This window comes from Eucyclogobius newberryi, unplaced genomic scaffold, assembly GCF_026437365.1.
Source record: "Eucyclogobius newberryi isolate DKJ021-1_F unplaced genomic scaffold, fEucNew1.0.hap1 SCAF_11, whole genome shotgun sequence".
Lineage (NCBI taxonomy): Eukaryota > Metazoa > Chordata > Actinopteri > Gobiiformes > Gobiidae > Eucyclogobius > Eucyclogobius newberryi.
The window spans coordinates 38669456-38694685 of NW_027315735.1; the positions used below are offsets into that span (position 1 = coordinate 38669456).

The 25230-nt window shown below is 52.1% G+C and overlaps 1 protein-coding gene across 1 annotated transcript; it reads left to right on the forward strand.

Moving 5' to 3' along the window:
• Nucleotides 1-8061: 8061 nt before the first annotated feature.
• LOC140354840 (uncharacterized) lies at nucleotides 8062-12747 on the forward strand. Its single transcript, XM_072440087.1, has 3 exons — nucleotides 8062-9446; nucleotides 9648-10808; nucleotides 12012-12747. Exons 1-3 carry the CDS (start codon nucleotides 8790-8792, stop codon nucleotides 12270-12272), a joined length of 2079 nt encoding a protein of 692 aa, XP_072296188.1. The 5' UTR covers nucleotides 8062-8789; the 3' UTR covers nucleotides 12273-12747.
• Nucleotides 12748-25230: the final 12483 nt, after the last annotated feature.

The window sequence follows — 25230 nt, forward strand, 5'->3', positions numbered from 1 at the left end:
CAGACCAGACCAGACCAGACCAGAGTCCAGACCAGAGTCCAGACCAGACCAGACCAGACCAGACCAGACCAGACCAGACCAGACCAGAGTCCAGACCAGAGTCCAGACCAGACCAGAGTCCAGACCAGAGTCCAGACCAGACCAGACCAGACCAGACCAGAGTCCAGACCAGAGTCCAGACCAGACCAGAGTCCAGACCAGACCAGACCAGACCAGACCAGAGTCCAGACCAGACCAGACCAGACCAGAGTCCAGACCAGACCAGACCAGAGTCCAGACCAGACCAGACCAGACCAGAGTCCAGACCAGACCAGACCAGACCAGAGTCCAGACCAGACCAGAGTCCAGACCAGACCAGAGTCCAGACCAGACCAGACCAGACCAGAGTCCAGACCAGACCAGACCAGACCAGAGTCCAGACCAGACCAGACCAGACCAGACCAGAGTCCAGACCAGAGTCCAGACCAGAGTCCAGACCAGACCAGACCAGACCAGAGTCCAGACCAGACCAGACCAGACCAGACCAGACCAGAGTCCAGACCAGACCAGACCAGACCAGACCAGACCAGACCAGACCAGAGTCCAGACCAGACCAGACCAGAGTCCAGACCAGACCAGACCAGACCAGACCAGACCAGACCAGAGTCCAGACCAGACCAGACCAGACCAGACCAGACCAGACCAGAGTCCAGACCAGACCAGACCAGACCAGAGTCCAGACCAGACCAGACCAGACCAGAGTCCAGACCAGACCAGAGTCCAGACCAGACCAGAGTCCAGACCAGACCAGACCAGACCAGAGTCCAGACCAGACCAGACCAGACCAGAGTCCAGACCAGACCAGACCAGACCAGAGTCCAGACCAGAGTCCAGACCAGACCAGACCAGACCAGACCAGACCAGACCAGACCAGAGTCCAGACCAGACCAGAGTCCAGACCAGAGTCCAGACCAGACCAGAGTCCAGACCAGACCAGACCAGACCAGACCAGACCAGAGTCCAGACCAGACCAGACCAGACCAGACCAGAGTCCAGACCAGAGTCCAGACCAGACCAGAGTCCAGACCAGACCAGACCAGACCAGACCAGACCAGAGTCCAGACCAGACCAGACCAGACCAGACCAGAGTCCAGACCAGACCAGACCAGAGTCCAGACCAGACCAGACCAGACCAGAGTCCAGACCAGACCAGACCAGACCAGAGTCCAGACCAGACCAGAGTCCAGACCAGACCAGAGTCCAGACCAGACCAGACCAGACCAGAGTCCAGACCAGACCAGACCAGAGTCCAGACCAGACCAGACCAGACCAGAGTCCAGACCAGAGTCCAGACCAGACCAGACCAGACCAGAGTCCAGACCAGACCAGACCAGACCAGACCAGACCAGACCAGAGTCCAGACCAGACCAGACCAGACCAGACCAGACCAGAGTCCAGACCAGACCAGAGTCCAGACCAGACCAGACCAGACCAGACCAGACCAGACCAGACCAGACCAGAGTCCAGACCAGACCAGACCAGACCAGACCAGAGTCCAGACCAGACCAGACCAGAGTCCAGACCAGAGTCCAGACCAGACCAGACCAGACCAGACCAGAGTCCAGACCAGACCAGAGTCCAGACCAGACCAGACCAGACCAGAGTCCAGACCAGACCAGACCAGACCAGAGTCCAGACCAGACCAGACCAGACCAGAGTCCAGACCAGACCAGACCAGACCAGAGTCCAGACCAGACCAGACCAGAGTCCAGACCAGACCAGAGTCCAGACCAGACCAGACCAGACCAGAGTCCAGACCAGACCAGACCAGACCAGAGTCCAGACCAGACCAGACCAGAGTCCAGACCAGACCAGACCAGACCAGAGTCCAGACCAGACCAGACCAGAGTCCAGACCAGACCAGACCAGACCAGAGTCCAGACCAGACCAGACCAGACCAGAGTCCAGACCAGACCAGAGTCCAGACCAGACCAGAGTCCAGACCAGACCAGACCAGACCAGAGTCCAGACCAGACCAGACCAGACCAGAGTCCAGACCAGACCAGACCAGACCAGAGTCCAGACCAGAGTCCAGACCAGACCAGACCAGACCAGAGTCCAGACCAGACCAGACCAGACCAGACCAGACCAGACCAGAGTCCAGACCAGACCAGACCAGACCAGACCAGACCAGACCAGAGTCCAGACCAGACCAGACCAGACCAGACCAGAGTCCAGACCAGACCAGACCAGAGTCCAGACCAGAGTCCAGACCAGACCAGACCAGACCAGACCAGAGTCCAGACCAGACCAGAGTCCAGACCAGACCAGACCAGACCAGAGTCCAGACCAGACCAGACCAGACCAGAGTCCAGACCAGACCAGACCAGACCAGAGTCCAGACCAGACCAGACCAGACCAGAGTCCAGACCAGACCAGACCAGACCAGAGTCCAGACCAGACCAGAGTCCAGACCAGACCAGACCAGACCAGAGTCCAGACCAGACCAGACCAGACCAGAGTCCAGACCAGACCAGACCAGAGTCCAGACCAGACCAGACCAGACCAGAGTCCAGACCAGACCAGACCAGACCAGACCAGACCAGACCAGAGTCCAGACCAGACCAGACCAGACCAGACCAGAGTCCAGACCAGACCAGACCAGACCAGAGTCCAGACCAGACCAGAGTCCAGACCAGAGTCCAGACCAGAGTCCAGACCAGAGTCCAGACCAGACCAGACCAGACCAGAGTCCAGACCAGACCAGACCAGACCAGACCAGACCAGAGTCCAGACCAGACCAGACCAGAGTCCAGACCAGACCAGACCAGACCAGAGTCCAGACCAGACCAGACCAGAGTCCAGACCAGACCAGACCAGACCAGACCAGAGTCCAGACCAGACCAGACCAGACCAGACCAGACCAGAGTCCAGACCAGACCAGAGTCCAGACCAGAGTCCAGACCAGAGTCCAGACCAGACCAGACCAGAGTCCAGACCAGACCAGACCAGACCAGACCAGAGTCCAGACCAGACCAGACCAGACCAGAGTCCAGACCAGACCAGACCAGAGTCCAGACCAGAGTCCAGACCAGAGTCCAGACCAGACCAGACCAGACCAGAGTCCAGACCAGACCAGACCAGACCAGACCAGAGTCCAGACCAGACCAGACCAGAGTCCAGACCAGACCAGACCAGACCAGAGTCCAGACCAGACCAGACCAGACCAGACCAGAGTCCAGACCAGACCAGACCAGACCAGAGTCCAGACCAGAGTCCAGACCAGACCAGACCAGACCAGACCAGAGTCCAGACCAGAGTCCAGACCAGAGTCCAGACCAGACCAGACCAGAGTCCAGACCAGACCAGACCAGACCAGACCAGAGTCCAGACCAGACCAGAGTCCAGACCAGACCAGACCAGACCAGACCAGACCAGAGTCCAGACCAGACCAGACCAGACCAGAGTCCAGACCAGACCAGACCAGACCAGAGTCCAGACCAGACCAGACCAGACCAGAGTCCAGACCAGACCAGACCAGACCAGACCAGACCAGACCAGAGTCCAGACCAGACCAGACCAGACCAGACCAGACCAGACCAGACCAGAGTCCAGACCAGACCAGACCAGACCAGACCAGAGTCCAGACCAGACCAGACCAGACCAGAGTCCAGACCAGACCAGACCAGACCAGAGTCCAGACCAGACCAGAGTCCAGACCAGACCAGACCAGAGTCCAGACCAGACCAGACCAGAGTCCAGACCAGAGTCCAGACCAGACCAGACCAGACCAGAGTCCAGACCAGACCAGACCAGACCAGACCAGACCAGAGTCCAGACCAGACCAGACCAGAGTCCAGACCAGACCAGACCAGAGTCCAGACCAGAGTCCAGACCAGACCAGACCAGACCAGAGTCCAGACCAGACCAGACCAGAGTCCAGACCAGACCAGACCAGACCAGACCAGAGTCCAGACCAGACCAGACCAGACCAGACCAGAGTCCAGACCAGACCAGAGTCCAGACCAGAGTCCAGACCAGAGTCCAGACCAGACCAGACCAGAGTCCAGACCAGACCAGACCAGACCAGAGTCCAGACCAGACCAGACCAGACCAGAGTCCAGACCAGACCAGACCAGAGTCCAGACCAGAGTCCAGACCAGAGTCCAGACCAGACCAGACCAGACCAGAGTCCAGACCAGACCAGACCAGACCAGACCAGAGTCCAGACCAGACCAGACCAGAGTCCAGACCAGACCAGACCAGACCAGAGTCCAGACCAGACCAGACCAGAGTCCAGACCAGAGTCCAGACCAGACCAGACCAGACCAGTCCAGACCAGACCAGACCAGACCAGAGTCCAGACCAGACCAGACCAGACCAGAGTCCAGACCAGAGTCCAGACCAGACCAGACCAGACCAGACCAGAGTCCAGACCAGAGTCCAGACCAGAGTCCAGACCAGACCAGACCAGAGTCCAGACCAGACCAGACCAGACCAGACCAGAGTCCAGACCAGACCAGACCAGACCAGAGTCCAGACCAGACCAGACCAGACCAGAGTCCAGACCAGACCAGACCAGACCAGAGTCCAGACCAGACCAGACCAGACCAGACCAGACCAGACCAGAGTCCAGACCAGACCAGACCAGACCAGACCAGAGTCCAGACCAGAGTCCAGACCAGACCAGACCAGACCAGACCAGAGTCCAGACCAGACCAGACCAGACCAGACCAGACCAGAGTCCAGACCAGACCAGACCAGAGTCCAGACCAGACCAGACCAGACCAGACCAGAGTCCAGACCAGACCAGACCAGACCAGACCAGAGTCCAGACCAGACCAGACCAGACCAGAGTCCAGACCAGACCAGACCAGACCAGACCAGACCAGAGTCCAGACCAGACCAGACCAGACCAGAGTCCAGACCAGACCAGACCAGACCAGACCAGAGTCCAGACCAGACCAGACCAGACCAGAGTCCAGACCAGACCAGACCAGACCAGACCAGACCAGAGTCCAGACCAGACCAGACCAGAGTCCAGACCAGAGTCCAGACCAGACCAGACCAGACCAGACCAGACCAGACCAGAGTCCAGACCAGACCAGAGTCCAGACCAGACCAGACCAGAGTCCAGACCAGAGTCCAGACCAGACCAGACCAGACCAGACCAGAGTCCAGACCAGACCAGACCAGACCAGACCAGAGTCCAGACCAGACCAGAGTCCAGACCAGACCAGACCAGACCAGACCAGAGTCCAGACCAGACCAGACCAGACCAGAGTCCAGACCAGACCAGACCAGAGTCCAGACCAGAGTCCAGACCAGACCAGACCAGACCAGACCAGAGTCCAGACCAGACCAGAGTCCAGACCAGAGTCCAGACCAGACCAGACCAGAGTCCAGACCAGACCAGACCAGACCAGAGTCCAGACCAGACCAGACCAGACCAGACCAGAGTCCAGACCAGACCAGACCAGACCAGAGTCCAGACCAGACCAGACCAGAGTCCAGACCAGACCAGACCAGAGTCCAGTCCAGACCAGACCAGACCAGACCAGACCAGAGTCCAGTCCAGACCAGACCAGACCAGAGTCCAGACCAGACCAGACCAGACCAGACCAGAGTCCAGACCAGACCAGACCAGACCAGACCAGACCAGACCAGAGTCCAGACCAGAGTCCAGACCAGAGTCCAGACCAGACCAGACCAGAGTCCAGACCAGAGTCCAGACCAGAGTCCAGACCAGAGTCCAGACCAGACCAGACCAGACCAGACCAGACCAGAGTCCAGACCAGACCAGACCAGACCAGAGTCCAGACCAGACCAGACCAGACCAGAGTCCAGACCAGACCCCAGACCAGAGTCCAGACCAGACCAGAGTCCAGACCAGACCAGAGTCCAGACCAGAGTCCAGACCAGACCAGTCCAGAGTCCAGACCAGAGTCCAGACCAGACCAGACCAGACCAGACCAGTCCAGAGTCCAGACCAGATTCCAGTCCAGAGTCCAGAGTCCTGGCCTCGCAGACACAGGCAGAACATTCAAACCGGGAGTGGAATCCAGGACCTTCTTGCTGTGAGGCGACAGCACTAACCATTGTTCACACAAACACACCGCTGGAACGGAAGATTAGCGTTAGCACTGTTAGCTCCTCTCTTTGTTCTCTATATTTCCTCACATTTAAAGTTAAAATACAAACTCTAAGGTGCCGCGGACTCTGAGGTTTTTCAGATCAACGATTTTAGTTTTAAACCTGAAAAATGGTCGATGCTAACAAGCAAACGTGAAGCTAACGTGAAGCTAATGTGACGCTAACGTGAAGCTAACGTGAAGCTAACGTGAAGCTAACGCGACGCTAACGTGAAGCTAATGTGAAGCTAACGCGACGCTAACGTGAAGCTAACGTAAAGTTAACGTAAAGCTAACGTGAAGCAAACGTGAAACTAACATGAAACTAACGTGAAGCTAACATGAAGCTAACGTGAAGCTAACGTAAAGCTAACAAAGCTAACGTGACGCTAATGTGAAACTAACGTGAAGCTAACATGAAGCTAATATGAAGCTAACGTGAAGCTAACATGAAGCTAACATGAAGCTAACGTGAAGCTAACGTGAAGCTAACATGAAGCTAACGTGAAGCTAACGGAGCAGCCTGGAGTTGTTTACGTCAGTTCACTCACTTCTCTCTCTAAAGGTTTAAGATGTTAAATAAAAACACACTTATGACTTTAATAAAGTTCATCTTTTGTGATCTGCAACAAAACAAGTTTATGCAATAACTTATTTCTGCTGTCGATATTTTTTACTCTTCAACATAAAACAAATAAGAACCTGTTTCAAAGAACTAAAATACACAATGAATCACAAAGAAATGAAACGATCCAGGACTAAACCTGGTCTAAACCAGGACTAAACCAGGACTAAACCAGGTCTAAACCTGGACTAAACCAGGTCTAAACCAGGACTAAACCAGGACTAAACCAGGTCTAAACCAGGACTAAACCTGGACTAAACCAGGACTAAACCTGGACTAAACCAGGACTAAACCTGGACTAAACCTGGACTAAACCAGGTCTAAACCAGGTCTAAACCAGGACTAAACCAGGACTAAACCAGGACTAAACCAGGACTAAACCTGGACTAAACCAGGACTAAACCTGGACTAAACCTGGACTAAACCAGGACTAAACCAGGTCTAAACCAGGACTAAACCAGGACTAAACCAGGACTAAACCAGGTCTAAACCAGGACTAAACCAGTTCTAAACCAGGACTAAACCAGGACTAAACCAGGACTACACCAGGACTAAACCAGGTCTAAACCAGGACTAAACCAGGTCTAAACCAGGTCTAAACCAGGACTAAACCAGGTCTAAACCAGGACTAAACCAGGACTAAACCAGGACTAAACCAGGACTAAACCAGGACTAAACCAGGTCTAAACCAGGACTACACCAGGACTAAACCAGGTCTAAACCAGGACTAAACCAGGACTAAACCAGGACTAAACCAGGTCTAAACCAGGACTACACCAGGACTAAACCAGGTCTTAAACCAGGTCTAAACCAGGTCTAAACCAGGACTAAACCAGGACTAAACCAGGACTAAACCAGGACTAAACCAGGACTACACCAGGACTAAACCAGGTCTAAACCAGGACTAAACCAGGACTAATGAAACGCGCTCAACATGTTTTCACAATTTATCGTAGTTCACTTTACTTTCCTTACTGTCACGTAGACTTCCGTTTCACGGCCACTTCCGGTCACAAAGGAAATTACTATAATAAAATACCTTACAATACAACGTAAATGTGTCAAATTGACCCTTACAGTTTGAGTCAACCTTTTGTGTTACTGTTTAATGTCATAAAACTGAACTGTTTCTGAACTAAAATGTATCTGACTGAACTAAACATAAGTAAATGTAATAAAGGCAAATTAAAGGGGACGTGTCCAGGTCCACACATGTCCACTGTCCTTATCTGTCCCGCTCCCTGCGCCTTCCTCACGGCTATAAACGGCGTGTGAACGCGCTCAGATAAACACGTGTCCCGCAGACGGACCTTTGCCTCTGACGTCACACGGGATCGTTTTACGTTTCGCATTTTTCGTTTTTCGTTTTTCGCCCGCGCTGCTTTGCACTGAAGCCGGGGCCGGAACATCGCGACGCTCCCCGGGCCTCTTCACGCTTTGACCCGGGACCGCGCACTGGAACCGGTCCCTAAAGTGTCTGATGAAATCGTGCTCCGCAAAGCTCCGACAAACCGAGACTAAACCGAGCCAAACCGGGCCAAAAGCAGCGCGTAACAGCGGGGACACAGCGCACCTGCCTCCGGGACAAACACAGCAGCTCTGCGCCAGGGTTTAACCAGTATTTAGAGAAAGATTTGATCATAAATTCAGTGTTTTTCGGTCGGAGCGTGCCGACTGTCACAGCTGTCAGTTGATGCTAAGCTAAAGGCTAACACTAGCGGCTAACGGCTACTTCCAGAAGCTCCGGGTTTGATTCTTTCGTTTTCGCCTGAATTTGTGTCTGAAATGGCGGTGTTTTCATCTTCATCGTGGGGATTGTTCACGTCTGAGCCGAGCCTGATGTCCCTGAGTGTCTCTTCTTTGGCTAAACTCTACACCAGAAAGAAGTCTGACCCCCGCGCTCAGCCCAACGCCGACAACATCGCTCCTTCTGCGGCTTTAAAAACCTGCTTTCCCGCTGCTGGTTCTGTTTGTTCTGTCGGTTCTGTCCCGCGCCATGGTCGTCACTGAAGCCGCAGGACTGACCCGACCGCAGTGAACATTGTGAGGGGAAAATGTGGAGAACTGTGACCGGAGAGAGCGGCAGCAGCAGCGGGACCAGCGCGTCCCCTGCGCCCGGGCCTGAGCTCACGTCCCCCGGGCTCCACACGCACGACAGTCCGCTGCTCGGGCTGCTGTCCGCGGTGTCCAGGCCCGCCGTGTCCTTCCTGCAGCGGTACCTGCCCGGGGGACACCTGCCCGGGGGACACCTGCCCGGGGGACACCTGCCCGGTGGACACCTGCCCGGGGGACACCTGCCCGGTGGGGAGCGGGACGGGGACTTTCTGCCGCCGCAGCAGCTCCACTCGTTACCGTGGTTTAACCTGGACGAGCTCGGCATCCAGACCGCGGAGGACATGAGCCTCCCGCCCGGGTTCCCCACTTCTGTCCTGGTGCACCCGCCCCGCAGCGGCTCCAGGGCCCCGTGGGGCGGCGTGTGGAGCAGGGAGCAGGTCAAATGTCCCAGTGTAACTTTGTTCTTCCAGGATCGAAGCGAAAGAGCTGGAGCCGTGGTGGACAAAGGCGCCCCCGGCATGGGCCCCTCGCACCTCAAACTCATCCACAGCCTCGGTGTCAGCGGGGACATCTCTGTCCTGACCCCGGACCAGGACCACGGCTACTGCAGCCTGGAGGAGGAGCTTCTGGGGGCCAAAGCCCGGCTCCAGGATCAGGTAACACTTTAATCCACGTGAAAAGAACTGTTTAGTTTGAATGTTCCCTACAGTAGCCTTAGCATTAGCTTTAGCATTAGCTTTAGCATTAGCTTTAGCATTAGCTTTAGCATTAGCTTTGAGACACACAGTCCTGTTATAAACGCACTCAGGGTTTCACATCTGCAGCTCTGTGTGGACTAAAACTCGTATCGCCTTTAGGTCCAGAGTGCTCTGCCGGGGATGGTGAGACCTGAAGAGGAACCTGAGGAACCTCCTGAGGAACCTGAAGAAGAACCTGAAGAACTCCCGGTGCTGAAGTGTGACAACAAGACGATCGCGTTCATCATGGGCTGTCCGTGCAGTGACGAGGACGACGAGAGCGAGGAGGAGGAGGACGATGACGGCTTCGACAGCGTCTGCTCCTGCTCCAGGTCTGAGGACGAAGACCAGGACGAAGACGAGTTTGATTCTGAGACTGAGCGACTCTGGAGCTCCTTGTGCCAAAACCACGACCCCTACAACCCCAGGAACTTCACAGCGACACTGGGATCTGCACCGAGACCCATCCCAGGAGCAGGAGCAGGACCAGGAGCAGGAGCAGGAGCAGGAGCAGGAGCAGGAGCAGGAGCAGGACCAGGAGCAGGAGCAGGAGCAGGAGCAGGACCAGGACAAGGACCAGGACCAGGAGCAGGAGCAGGAGCAGGACCAGGACAAGGACCAGGACCAGGACCAGGACCAGGACCAGAGGAGGAGCCGTCCAGCCTGGGCTCGTCTGTGGAGTCTTCTGCCTCCTCGTTCTCCTCCTCCTCCTGGGACGAGGCGAGTGAGTCGGAGGAGCAGGAGAACCTGAAGCTGCTGGGCTCCTTCTGCTCCTCTGACCCTTACAGTCCCCTGAACTTCCAGGCCACGCTCAGGACTCAAATCAGACCTGAGACTAAACCTGAGACTAAACCTGAGACTAAACCTGAGACTAAACCTGAGACTAAACCTGAGACTAAACCTGAGACTAAACCTGAGACTAAACCTGAGACTAAACCTGAGACTAAACCGGAGACTAAACCGGAGACTAAACCTGAGACTAAACCTGAGACTAAACCTGAGACTAAACCTGAGACTAAACCTGAGACTAAACCTGAGACTAAACCTGAGACTAAACCTGAGACTAAACCTGAGACTAAACCTGAGACTAAACCTGAGACTAAACCTGAGACTAAACCTGAGACTAAACCGGAGACTAAACCTGAGACTAAACCTGAGACTAAACCTGAGACTAAACCTGAGACTAAACCTGAGACTAAACCTGAGACTAAACCTGAGACTAAACCGGAGGGGGCCAGAGTGCAGAATGAATGTTCTCAGAGCAGCTCCAGAGAGAAGAAGGTGAGGGTTTGACTCCTTCACTTCATTTTTAGATCATATTTTATCACCAGAAGATCAAACTGAATCTTTGCTCTTACAAAGTCTGAATTGCGTCATACGTGAGTTGAACCCTAAACCTCCTGACGCCAAAATAATGAAATCAGATAGAGATGCACCGATGCAAAGTCTTGGCCGATGCGATTTCCGGTTTTTAAGAGCTCTGACCGGCCAAAACCGTTTTTTCCGATACCGACTTTCTCTCTCGCCACTGATTTTCCCACAAACTCCCAGTTTTACATATGAAAAAGGTGCTTGTACAGGACACACGTTTATCATATAAAGTCATTTATTTTGTGGAAAAATAGAAAAAAAAAAAAAAAAAAAAAAAAAAAAAAAATATATATATATATATATATATATATATATATATATATATATATATATATATATATATATATATATATATATATATATATATATATATATATATATATATATATATATATATATATATATATATATATATATATATATATATATATATATATATATATATATATACACATTATACAGAACAGGAACAAAAGGCAGCGTGATCTCTGATTGGCTGCTGCGCCGCAGAAAAGTTGAACAAATCGGAACTTTTCTGCAGCGAACAATTTTAACGCCTTGAAGCTTAAAGCCGCCGTCTTTAAGGGGCTTTATGCGCCTGTCAAAGCGTCTAGAGCGGAAACCGCCAAAACCCACCCTCCCCTCCGCGCTCCGCTCTGCGCCGCGCGCTCCACGGCCAAAAAGCAGGAATGGCGCGGCGGAAAAGGCAGGAGGTGTTCCATAGACTTGAATGTAAAGCAGAGGCTTCGGCCGCCGCGCTCTGAATGAGTCTCACTAATTTTGAGCTGTTTTGCTCTGGGCGCGTTGAGCTGCTGCGCAGCGCGCATGAGTCAGTCTGACCGGACCAAAACCGGAAATGACCACAGTGACCGGCCGGTCACCGATTGGGGCCGATTGGACATAAAACCGTCTTTTATAATCGGCCGATTGATCGATTCATCTCTAAAATCAGCACAAAATACATGATTACACATCTTTATATTTATTATTATGATATGTTTTATTTTCCCAGTCGAGGGAGGCGAGGCCGGCGCGGCCTCCCGCGGAGGCGGGGCGACCTCCCGCGGGGGCGGCGTGACCTCAGAGGCTTTACAGCAGGTCCTTCTGTTGCAGGTCAGGTTCTCCCTGGAGCTGCAGGTTTTCTCTGTGGGTTCTGAGGAGCGTGGGGGGCCGTGGGAGGAGCTGGCACGAGACCGAGCGCGATTCCTCAAACGCTGCAGCGACGTGGAGCAAGTCCTGAGCATGTGTCTGCAGCCCGAGCACCGAGGGAGGGTCTACAGGAGGAACGGCCAATCAGCAGCGGAGAGGGGGACGGGCCAATCAGAGGCCGAGGAGGCGGAGCTAATCAGAGTGGAAAGCGTTGAACTGGAGTGAAACAAACAGCTCCAGAAGCTTCAGACTTTAGACGTATTTTTCAGGCCAAAGTTCAGGAAAATCTCCACAAACAAAAGATTTAACATTTTCAAAGTTTAGAATCCAAGGAAATAAAGCTCACGTTTGTGGATTTGCCTTAGATTCTGGAGCAGGTTTGAGTCAGAGGCTTTTTACAAACATTTGTGTTTTTTCCTCCAAAGTATTTGTCCAAAACCAAAGACCCACATCTGATCAATATTCACATCTGATCAATATTCACATCTGATCAATAATCACATCTGATCAATAATCACATCTGATCAATAATCACATCTGATCAATAATCACATCTGATCAATAATCACATCTGATCAATAATCACATCTGATCAATAATCACTTCAGCCGCTTCACTTCAGTGTTTGACAAATGAACCATTTATTTTTCTAACATTTCTCTCTTTGATTCACACTAAACTCTGAGAATAAACCAGTATTTAAAGATCTCACACGACTGCACTTGTGTTTGTGTCCGGAGAGAGTGAGTGTGTCCGGAGAGAGTGAGAGTGTCCGGAGAGAGTGAGAGTGTCCGGAGAGAGTGAGAGTGTCCGGAGAGAGTGAGAGTGTCCGGAGAGAGTGAGAGTGTCCGGAGAGAGTGAGTGTGTCCGGAGAGAGTGAGTGTGTCCGCAGAGAGTGAGAGTGTCCGGAGAGAGTGAGAGTGTCCGGAGAGAGTGAGAGTGTCCGGAGAGAGTGAGAGTGTCCGGAGAGAGTGAGAGTGTCCGGAGAGAGTGAGAGTGTCCGGAGAGAGTGAGAGTGTCCGGAGAGAGTGAGTGTGTCCGCAGAGAGTGAGTGTGTCCGGAGAGAGTGTGTGTGTCCGGAGAGAGTGAGAGTGTCCGGAGAGAGTGAGAGTGTCCGGAGAGAGTGAGAGTGTCCGGAGAGAGTGAGTGTGTCCGCAGAGAGTGAGTGTGTCCGGAGAGAGTGTGTCCGGAGAGAGTGAGAGTGTCCGGAGAGAGTGAGTGTGTCCGGAGAGAGTGTCCGGAGAGAGTGAGAGTGTCCGGAGAGAGTGAGTGTGTCCGGAGAGAGTGAGAGTGTCCGGAGAGAGTGAGTGTGTCCGGAGAGAGTGAGAGTGTCCGGAGAGAGTGAGAGTGTCCGGAGAGAGTGAGAGTGTCCGGAGAGAGTGAGAGTGTCCGGAGAGAGTGAGTGTGTCCGCAGAGAGTGAGTGTGTCCGGAGAGAGTGTGTCCGGAGAGAGTGAGAGTGTCCGGAGAGAGTGAGTGTGTCCGGAGAGAGTGTCCGGAGAGAGTGAGAGTGTCCGGAGAGAGTGAGTGTGTCCGGAGAGAGTGTCCGGAGAGAGTGAGAGTGTCCGGAGAAAGTGAGAGTGTCCGGAGAGAGTGTGTCCGGAGAGAGTGAGAGTGTCCGGAGAGAGTGAGTGTGTCCGGAGAGAGTGTGTCCGGAGAGAGTGAGAGTGTCCGGAGAGAGTGAGAGTGTCCGGAGAGAGTGAGTGTGTCCGGAGAGAGTGTGTCCGGAGAGAGTGAGAGTGTCCGGAGAGAGTGAGAGTGTCCGGAGAGAGTGAGTGTGTCCGCAGAGAGTGAGTGTGTCCGGAGAGAGTGAGTGTGTCCGGAGAGAGTGAGTTTGTCCGGAGAGAGTGAGAGTGTCCGGAGAGAGTGTGTCCGGAGAGAGTGAGTGTGTCCGGAGAGAGTGTCCGGAGAGAGTGAGTGTGTCCGGAGAGAGTGAGTGTGTCCGGAGAGAGTGTCCGGAGAGAGTGAGAGTGTCCGGAGAGAGTGAGAGTGTCCGGAGAGAGTGAGAGTGTCCGGAGAGAGTGAGAGTGTCCGGAGAGAGTGTCCGGAGAGAGTGAGAGTGTCCGGAGAGAGTGAGAGTGTCCGGAGAGAGTGAGTGTGTCCGGAGAGAGTGTCCGGAGAGAGTGAGAGTGTCCGGAGAGAGTGAGAGTGTCCGGAGAGAGTGTGTCCGGAGAGAGTGAGAGTGTCCGGAGAGAGTGAGAGTGTCCGCAGAGAGTGAGTGTGTCCGGAGAGAGTGAGTGTGTCCGGAGAGTGTCCGGAGAGAGTGAGAGTGTCCGGAGAGAGTGAGAGTGTCCGGAGAGACAGAGCAGTCTGAACATGTATCACACAAACATCTCACTTTCTTCTTAAATGACAAGTGTCCTTTATCTCCCCTTGTTGTTAGCGAACAAGCTAAAGCTAAGCTAACGAGCTAAAGTAAAGCAGTCGCAGCAACAACAGAAACGACTGAACTCATTTGATCACTTCAAAGTAAGGTTCTTCTCTGCAGTGACCAGAGGGAGGCGCCACTGAGCTGCTGTCATCATGAGGAGCCTCAGATGTCACAAAGTTCCTCTAACGCGCCGACTTCTCCTTCCAAATTGTCTCTGGACAAAGGTCAAGTTTTTGGACACTTTTTGTCTCATGTCCATGTCCTGTCCCGCCTCACACGAGGCTCTGTGGCGCCCCCTGCTGGAGGCGCAGAAGCTGTTGTAGGTCTGAGATGTACTGGATGGCGGCTCTGAGGGTCTGGACTTTGCTGAGTCTTGGTCCTGGTCCGGTTCTGGGTCCTGGTCCGGTTCTGGGTTCTGGTCCGGTTCTGGGTCCTGGTCCGGTTCTGGGTCCTGGTCCGGTTCTGGGTTCTGGTCCGGTTCTGGGTTCTGGTCCGGTTCTGGGTCCTGGTCCGGTTCTGGGCAGGATCTCCTGGAGTCGGGCGTAGCCCTGGTTCACGTGTCGCACGCGCTCTCGCTCGCGCTCGTTTCTGCGCTGCACAAACGCGGGCTCCGGGTCCAGCGCGCGCACGTGAGGGCCGAGCATGTGGGCGTGGTAACCGTGGTAACCGTGGTAACCGTGGTAACCGTGGTAACCGTGGTAACCGGGCTGTAGCAGCGTGTGTCCTGAAGGTGGCGCCAGAGCGAAGCCCAGAGACGACAGAGAGTTCATCCTCGATTCTACAAACAAACAGAAGTAAACAGAAGGAAAAAGTCCAGATGCCCTTCCACACACTAAAGGACTAAACCAGGACTAAACCAGGACTAAACCAGATCCAAACCAGGTCTAAACCAGGACTAAACCAGGACTAAACCAGGACTAAACCAGGACTAAACCAGATCCAAACCAGGACTAAACCAGATCCAAACCAGGTCTAAACCAGGACTAAACCAGGACTAAACCAGGACTAAACCAGGACTAAACCAGATCCAAACCAGGACTAAACCAGGACTAAACCAGGTCTAAACCAGGACTAAACCAGGACTAAACCAGGTCTAAACCAGGTCTAAACCAGGACTAAACCAGGACTAAACCAGGACTAAACCAGGTCTAAACCAGGTCTAAACCAGGACTAAACCAGGTCTAAACCAGGTCTAAACCAGGTCTAAACCAGGACTAAACCAGGACTAAACCAGGCCTAAACCAGGCCTAAACCAGGACTAAACCAGGACTAAACCAGGTCTAAACCAGGACTAAACCAGGACTAAACCAGGTCTAAACCAGGACTAAACCAGGTCTAAACCAGGTCTAAACCAGGACTAAACCAGGACTAAACCAGGCCTAAACCAGGACTAAACCAGGACTAAACCAGGACTAAACCAGGTCTAAACCAGGTCTAAACCAGGACTAAACCAGGACTGAACCAGGTCTAAACCAGGACTAAACCAGGTCTAAACCAGGACTAAACCAGGACTAAACCAGGTCTAAACCAGGACTAAACCAGGACTAAACCAGGACTAAACCAGGACTAAACCAGATCCAAACCAGGTCTAAACCAGGCCTAAACCAGGACTAAACCAGGACTAAACCAGGACTAAACCAGATCCAAACCAGGTCTAAACCAGGACTAAACCAGGACTAAACCAGGACTAAACCAGGACTAAACCAGGACTAAACCAGGACTAAACCAGATCCAAACCAGGACTAAACCAGGACTAAACCAGGACTAAACCAGGCCTAAACCAGGCCTAAACCAGGACTAAACCAGGACTAAACCAGGACTAAACCAGGACTAAACCAGGACTAAACCAGGTCTAAACCAGGTCTAAACCAGGTCTAAACCAGGACTAAACCAGGACTAAACCAGGTCTAAACCAGGACTAAACCAGGACTAAACCAGGTCTAAACCAGGACTAAACCAGGTCTAAACCAGGTCTAAACCAGGACTAAACCAGGACTAAACCAGGCCTAAACCAGGCCTAAACCAGGACTAAACCAGGACTAAACCAGGTCTAAACCAGGTCTAAACCAGGACTAAACCAGGACTGAACCAGGTCTAAACCAGGACTAAACCAGGTCTAAACCAGGACTAAACCAGTTCTAAACCAGGACTAAACCAGGACTAAACCAGGTCTAAACCAGGACTAAACCAGGACTAAACCAGGCCTAAACCAGGACTAAACCAGGACTAAACCAGGTCTAAACCAGATCCAAACCAGGTCTAAACCAGGACTAAACCAGGACTAAACCAGGACTAAACCAGGACTAAACCAGATCCAACCCAGGTCTAAACCAGGACTAAACCAGGACTAAACCAGGACTAAACCAGGACTAAACCAGATCCAAACCAGGTCTAAACCAGGACTAAACCAGGACTAAACCAGGACTAAACCAGGTCTAAACCAGTTCTAAACCAGGACTAAACCAGGACTAAACCAGGACTAAACCAGGACTAAACCAGATCCAAACCAGGTCTAAACCAGGACTAAACCAGGTCTAAACCAGGACTAAACCAGGACTAAACCAGATCCAAACCAGGTCTAAACCAGGACTAAACCAGGACTAAACCAGGACTAAACCAGGACTAAACCAGGTCTAAACCAGGACTAAACCAGGACTAAACCAGGTCTAAACCAGGACTAAACCAGGACTAAACCAGATCCAAACCAGGTCTAAACCAGGACTAAACCAGGACTAAACCAGGACTAAACCAGGTCTAAACCAGGTCTAAACCAGGACTAAACCAGGACTAAACCAGGTCTAAACCAGGTCTAAACCAGGACTAAACCAGGTCTAAACCAGGTCTAAACCAGGACTAAACCAGGACTAAACCAGGCCTAAACCAGGCCTAAACCAGGACTAAACCAGGACTAAACCAGGTCTAAACCAGGTCTAAACCAGGACTAAACCAGGACTGAACCAGGTCTAAACCAGGACTAAACCAGGTCTAAACCAGGACTAAACCAGGACTAAACCAGGTCTAAACCAGGACTAAACCAGGCCTAAACCAGGCCTAAACCAGGCCTAAACCAGGACTAAACCAGGACTAAACCAGGTCTAAACCAGGTCTAAACCAGGTCTAAACCAGGTCTAAACCAGGACTAAACCAGGACTAAACCAGATCCAAACCAGGTCTAAACCAGGACTAAACCAGGACTAAACCAGGACACAGCTCTAAATGAAACTCACAGATGAAGATAAAGTTCTGAGCTGCTTCTTTCTCCTTCTCGTTCGTCTCTGTCTCGTCTCACAAACTCGTCGCTCTCATGAAAGATGAAGACGACTCACTTCAACCAATCCCTGCCCTCTGTAGACTGAAGCTCCGCCCCTTCAGGTGAGACCTGGTCCTGGTCCACACCAGGTTCAGTTACAAGTCCAACTACTCCAGGTCTAAACCAGGACTAAACCAGGACTAAACAAGGTCTAAACCAGGACTAAACCAGGACTAAACCAGGTCTTTAACTCTTTGGACTGGTGAAGAAAACACGCCCACACAAAACTTTAATGAAAGGACTAAAGTTGCAGTCCATTTATAGTCCTAGTCCTGGTTTAGTCCTGGTTTAGTCCTGGTTTAGTCCTGGTTTAGTCCTGGTTTAGTCCAGGTTTAGTCCTGGTTTAGTCCTGGTTTAGTCCTGGTTTAGTCCTGGTTTAGTCCTGGTTTAGTCCTGGTTTAGACCTGGTTTAGTCCTGGTTTAGACCTGGTTTAGACCTGGTTTAGACCTGGTTTAGTCCTGGTTTAGACCTGGTTTAGACCTGGTTTAGTCCTGGTTTAGTCCTGGTTTAGTCCTGGTTTAGTCCTGGTTTAGTCCTGGTTTAGACCTGGTTTAGTCCTGGTTTAGACCTGGTTTAGACCTGGTTTAGACCTGGTTTAGTCCTGGTTTAGACCTGGTTTAGACCTGGTTTAGTCCTGGTTTAGTCCTGGTTTAGACCTGGTTTAGACCTGGTTTAGTCCTGGTTTAGTCCTGGTTTAGACCTGGTTTAGACCTGGTTTAGACCTGGTTTAGTCCTGGTTTAGACCTGGTTTAGACCTGGTTTAGTCCTGGTTTAGACCTGGTTTAGACCTGGTTTAGTCCTGGTTTAGACCTGGTTTAGTCCTGGTTTAGTCCTGGTTTAGACCTGGTTTAGTCCTGGTTTAGACCTGGTTTAGTCCTGGTTTAGTCCTGGTTTAGTCCTGGTTTAGACCTGGTTTAGTCCTGGTTTAGTCCTGGTTTAGTCCTGGTTTAGTCCTGGTTTAGTTCCGGCTGCTGCAGTTCAAAGCTCTTCAGTCTAAATGAGTGTTTTGGGTTCAGAGGAAAATCCTGTCGCTGCATCAAACACTTCCTCCTGTCGACGTCTGCGAGAGGGAGACACCAGTGTGTCCACGGAGACAAGAGTCCACAGAGTCCACGGAGACAAGAGTCCACAGAGTCCACGGAGACAAGAGTCCACAGAGTCCACGGAGACAAGAGTCCACAGAGTCCACGGAGACAAGAGTCCACAGAGTCCACGGAGACAAGAGTCCACAGAGTCCACGGAGACAAGAGTCCACAGAGTCCACGGAGACAAGAGTCCACAGAGTCCACGGAGACAAGAGTCCACAGAGTCCACGGAGACAAGAGTCCACAGAGTCCACGGAGACAAGAGTCCACAGAGTCCACGGAGACAAGAGTCCACAGAGTCCACGGAGACAAGAGTCCACAGAGTCCACGGAGACAAGAGTCCACAGAGTCCACGGAGACAAGAGTCCACAGAGTCCACGGAGACAAGAGTCCACAGAGTCCACGGAGACAAGAGTCCACAGAGTCCACGGAGACAAGAGTCCACAGAGTCCACGGAGACAAGAGTCCACAGAGTCCACGGAGACATTATTAAATCAAAACAAACTCTTTAAAACAATAAGATTCCCGTCGAGAGTGAAACAGACTCATCCATGATGTGGATCCAGATGTTCTCCTCCTGAAGAACCGGTTCTCCTCCTGAAGAACCGGTTCTCCTCCTGAAGAACCGGTTCTGCTCCTGAAGAACCGGTTCTCCTCCTGAAGAACCGGTTCTCCTCCTGAAGAACCGGTTCTGCTCCTGAAGAACCGGTTCTCCTCCTGAAGAACCGGTTCTGCTCCTGAAGAACCGGTTCTCCTCCTGAAGAACCGGTTCTGCTCCTGAAGAACCGGTTCTCCTCCTGAAGAACCGGTTCTCCTCCTGAAGAACCGGTTCTGCTCCTGAAGAACCGGTTCTCCTCCTGTCAGTGGAAATAAGTCAGACTCAGACTCAGTTTGTGACTTTATTGAACCAAAGTGAACTCAGATCTGTACAGCACCAAACACAAGCAAAGAGTCTGATTAAACATGTGACCAGAGAGAGAGGAAACATGTGACCAGAGAGAGAGAGAGAGAGGAAACATGTGACCAGAGAGAGGAAACATGTGACCAGAGAGAGGAAACATGTGACCAGAGAGAGAGGAAACATGTGACCAGAGAGAGAGAGAGAGAGGAAACATGTGACCAGAGAGAGAGAGAGAGAGGAAACATGTGACCAGAGAGAGAGAGAGAGAGGAAACATGTGACCAGAGAGAGGAAACATGTGACCAGAGAGAGAGGAAACATGTGACCAGAGAGAGAGGAAACATGTGACCAGAGAGAGAGAGAGAGAGGAAACATGTGACCAGAGAGAGAGGAAACATGTGACCAGAGAGAGAGGAAACATGTGACCAGAGAGAGAGGAAACATGTGACCAGAGAGAGAGGAAACATGTGACCAGAGAGAGAGGAAACATGTGACCAGAGAGAGAGAGAGAGAGGAAACATGTGACCAGAGAGAGAGGAAACATGTGACCAGAGAGAGAGGAAACATGTGACCAGAGAGAGAGGAAACATGTGACCAGAGAGAGAGGAAACATGTGACCAGAGAGAGAGAGAGAGAGGAAACATGTGACCAGAGAGAGGAAACATGTGACCAGAGAGAGGAAACATGTGACCAGAGAGAGAGGAAACATGTGACCAGAGAGAGAGAGAGAGAGGAAACATGTGACCAGAGAGAGAGAGAGAGAGGAAACATGTGACCAGAGAGAGAGAGAGAGAGGAAACATGTGACCAGAGAGAGGAAACATGTGACCAGAGAGAGAGGAAACATGTGACCAGAGAGAGAGGAAACATGTGACCAGAGAGAGAGAGAGAGAGGAAACATGTGACCAGAGAGAGAGGAAACATGTGACCAGAGAGAGAGAGAGAGAGGAAACATGTGACCAGAGAGAGAGGAAACATGTGACCAGAGAGAGAGGAAACATGTGACCAGAGAGAGAGGAAACATGTGACCAGAGAGAGAGGAAACATGTGACCAGAGAGAGAGAGAGAGAGGAAACATGTGACCAGAGAGAGAGGAAACATGTGACCAGAGAGAGAGGAAACATGTGACCAGAGAGAGAGGAAACATGTGACCAGAGAGAGAGGAAACATGTGACCAGAGAGAGAGAGAGAGAGGAAACATGTGACCAGAGAGAGAGGAAACATGTGACCAAGGAGAGAGGAAACATGTGACCAGAGAGAGAGAGGAAACATGTGACCAGAGAGAGAGAGAGAGAGGAAACATGTGACCAGAGAGAGAGGAAACATGTGACCAGAGAGAGAGGAAACATGTGACCAGAGAGAGAGGAAACATGTGACCAGAGAGAGAGGAAACATGTGACCAGAGAGAGAGGAAACATGTGACCAGAGAGAGAGAGAGAGAGGAAACATGTGACCAGAGAGAGAGGAAACATGTGACCAGAGAGAGAGGAAACATGTGACCAGAGAGAGAGGAAACATGTGACCAGAGAGAGAGGAAACATGTGACCAGAGAGAGAGAGAGAGAGGAAACATGTGACCAGAGAGAGAGGAAACATGTGACCAGAGAGAGAGGAAACATGTGACCAGAGAGAGAGAGAGAGAGGAAACATGTGACCAGAGAGAGAGGAAACATGTGACCAGAGAGAGAGGAAACATGTGACCAGAGAGAGAGGAAACATGTGACCAGAGAGAGAGGAAACATGTGACCAGAGAGGAAACATGTGACCAGAGAGAGAGGAAACATGTGACCAGAGAGAGAGGAAACATGTGACCAGAGAGGAAACATGTGACCAGAGAGAGAGGAAACATGTGACCAGAGAGAGAGGAAACATGTGACCAGAGAGAGAGGAAACATGTGACCAGAGAGGAAACATGTGACCAGAGAGAGAGGAAACATGTGACCAGAGAGAGAGGAAACATGTGACCAGAGAGAGAGGAAACATGTGACCAGAGAGGAAACATGTGACCAGAGAGAGAGGAAACATGTGACCAGAGAGGAAACATGGAACCAGAGAGAGAGGAAACATGTGACCAGAGAGAGAGGAAACATGTGACCAGAGAGAGAGGAAACATGTGACCAGAGAGGAAACATTTGACCAGAGAGAGAGGAAACATGTGACCAGAGAGAGAGAGAGAAGAAACATGTGACCAGAGAGAGAGGAAACATGTGACCAGAGAGAGAGGAAACATGTGACCAGAGAGAGAGGAAACATGTGACCAGAGAGAGAGGAAGCATGTGACCAGAGAGTAAACATGTGACCAGAGAGAGAGGAAACATGTGACCAGAGAGAGAGGAAACATGTGACCAGAGAGAGAGGAAGCATGTGACCAGAGAGGAAACATGTGACCAGAGAGAGAGGAAACATGTGACCAGAGAGAGAGGAAACATGTGACCAGAGAGAGAGGAAACATGTGACCAGAGAGAGAGGAAACATGTGACCAGAGAGAGAGAGAAAAAAGTTATTTATCTTCATGTACTCGAGTAACTCCAGTAACACATACTTTTACTTGTATTGGAGCACAAGTGTCACCTGGAGGAAGGGCATCTGGTGTAATGCTGCGTTCCAGTGTGACTCAGAGCAGCTCTGACCCGTGAGCGCCACCTGGAGGTTAGAGCCTTTTGTAGGAATGATCTGTGTCGACTTTAGGACCACGACGTGTTCAGGACCAGTGTCGATGAAAGAGAGAGGAAATAGCCTCAGGGGCCTCAGGGGCCTCAGGGGCCTCAGGGCCTTCAGGGGGTTCAGAAGCCCCTGAGGCCCCTGAATCCTCTGAGGCCCCTGAGGGCCGTACATTTGCATGTTTTCACTGTGTAAACTTGAGCCTCTGAGGCTGTTCGCTGTAACCCGAGTCGACATGTTTCAAGTGGTTCGGTCGTTAGGCAAATTCTTATTTTTTTTACTTTGAAGGCAAAAAAAAAGATCCAAATTTTGTCATTTTTTGAGTTGGAGTGACCACCAGGGGTCAGGGGTCAACAGTCCAGGGGTCAGGCTTCTACAGTCCAGGGGTCAAGCTTCAACAGTCCAGGGGTCGGGCTTCAACAGTCCAGGGGTCGGGCTTCAACAGTCCAGGGGTCAGGCTTCAACAGTCCAGGGGTCAGGCTTCAACGGTCCAGGGGTCAGGCTTCAACGGTCCAGGGGTCAGAGGCTTCAACGGTCCAGGGGTCAGAGGCTTCAACAGTCCAGGGGTCAGGCTTCAACAGTCCAGGGGTCGGGCTTCAACAGTCCAGGGGTCAGAGGCTTCAACAGTCCAGGGGTCAGGCTTCAACGGTCCAGGGGTCAGGCTTCAACGGTCCAGGGGTCAGGCTTCAACGGTCCAGGGGTCAGAGGCTTCAACGGTCCAGGGGTCAGAGGCTTCAACAGTCCAGGGGTCAGGCTTCAACAGTCCAGGGGTCGGGCTTCAACAGTCCAGGGGTCAGGCTTCAACAGTCCAGGGGTCGGGCTTCAACAGTCCAGGGGTCGGGCTTCAACAGTCCAGGGGTCAGGCTTCAACAGTCCAGGGGTCAGGCTTCAACACAGTCCAGGGGTCAGGCTTCAACGGTCCAGGGGTCAGGCTTCAACAGTCCAGGGGTCAAGCTTCAACAGTCCAGGGGTCAGGCTTCAACAGTCCAGGGGTCAGGCTTCAACAGTCCAGGGGTCAGGCTTCAACAGTCCAGGGGTCAGAGGCTTCAACAGTCCAGGGGTCAGAGGCTTCAACAGTCCAGGGGTCAGAGGCTTCTACAGTCCAGGGGTCAGAGGCTTCAACAGTCCAGGGGTCAGGCTTCAACAGTCCAGGGGTCAGAGGCTTCAACAGTCCAGGGGTCAGAGGCTTCAACAGTCCAGGGGTCAGGCTTCTACAGTCCAGGGGTCAGAGGCTTCAACAGTCCAGGGGTCAGGCTTCTACAGTCCAGGGGTCAGAGGCTTCAACAGTCCAGGGGTCAAGCTTCAACCGTCCAGGGGTCAGAGGCTTCAACAGTCCAGGGGTCAGAGGCTTCAACAGTCCAGGGGTCAGAGGCTTCAACAGTCCAGGGGTCAGAGGCTTCTACAGTCCAGGGGTCAGAGGCTTCAACAGTCCAGGGGTCAGAGGCTTCAACAGTCCAGGGGTCAGAGGCTTCTACAGTCCAGGGGTCAGAGGCTTCTACAGGTATCAGGAGACTAAATCTCACAATTTTAAGATATTTTAATCGACCTTTATTTTGGTAGTGAGGGCGAGCGGGGGGAACATGGGGGGGACACGGGCTCCGCCATGTTTGTTGTGATGACGTTGCTGGGTGTGTTTCAATCCCAGAATGCATTTGCGTAAGTCAAATTTCACACCCAGACAGAGACACACATGTCCTATGGAGAGTTCAGTGACGCCGACAGAGACAAACTAACCAGTCCAAAGCAATATAACGTCTCCTACGCGTTGTGTTTCATTACAGACGCACATGTGCTGCGCGGTGCGTGTTCAGCCCTTTGAGATGACAGACAGGTTTACCAGCGTGATACAAATATTCAACATAGTGGTTTAAGAAAGATCGGTCTGTGAGACAGTGAAATAATTGAAAAAGAAAAGATTTTGACGTTTTTTCAAAAAAATGCTGATATTTTGTTTTCAGTCGGCTAGTTTCATAGTGGGTCGGTCGGGTTACGGCAAACAGACATATTATTTAGTCTAGCCTGATAATATTCTACTTGTTTTCCTTTCATCTGTAAGTGTCGTTAGCACGTTAGCACGTTAGCACATTAGCACGTTAGCACGTTAGCACATGTGCAGCAGCTCCACAAACACATGGACCATCAATATTTTAAGATTTATTTCATTTTCGTTCTCGGCTTCGACTGGAACGCAGCATCAAACCTTCAATTCATCCATGTTTTACAGTTTAAAGAGACATATTCTGTGGCCCCGCCCCTGCAGCCACTGAGGGACCCGCCCCTGCAGCCACTGAGGGCCCCGCCCCTGCAGCCGCCACTGAGGGCCCCGCCCCTGCAGCCACTGAGGGCCCCGCCCCTGCAGCCACTGAGGGCCCCGCCCCTGCAGCCGCCACTGAGGGCCCCGCCCCTGCAGCCACTGAGGGCCCCGCCCCTGCAGCCACTGAGGGCCCCGCCCCTGCAGCCACTGACGTCTTTATCACTTTACATTTGTTTAAAGTTGAACTTGTTTTATGCAAAATGCTCCTTTTCTCTCTGTAACCCTGTTTCAATGTTCCTTAGTGCGGCTTTAACCTTGTTCTAATGCAGTGTCCCTCTGCACAGGACACGCCCTCTGCACAGGACACGCCCTCTGCACAGGACACGCCCTCTGCACAGGACACGCCCTCTGCACAGGACACGCCCTCTGCACAGGACACGCCCTCAAAGCTGTCAAGACCACTGACTGCGTGTGATCCTAAAATATAACACTCCTTAAAACTGTCTGCAGTGAGCTAACGTTTATTAGCATTGCCACTAGCATTAGCATTAGCTGCTAACGCCCTGAAACAAACAGCCTCAGTCTGGAGCGGTCTCGGTCAGTCC

Bases quoted from the DNA above. Each gene is read 5' to 3' on its own strand.
- LOC140354840 (XM_072440087.1), top strand. From the start codon at position 8,790: ATGTGGAGAACTGTGACCGGAGAGAGCGGCAGCAGCAGCGGGACCAGC. The intron at 9,447-9,647 runs GTAACACTTTAA...TATCGCCTTTAG, and splicing joins AAGCCCGGCTCCAGGATCAG to GTCCAGAGTGCTCTGCCGGG. The intron at 10,809-12,011 runs GTGAGGGTTTGA...CTTCTGTTGCAG, and splicing joins GCAGCTCCAGAGAGAAGAAG to GTCAGGTTCTCCCTGGAGCT.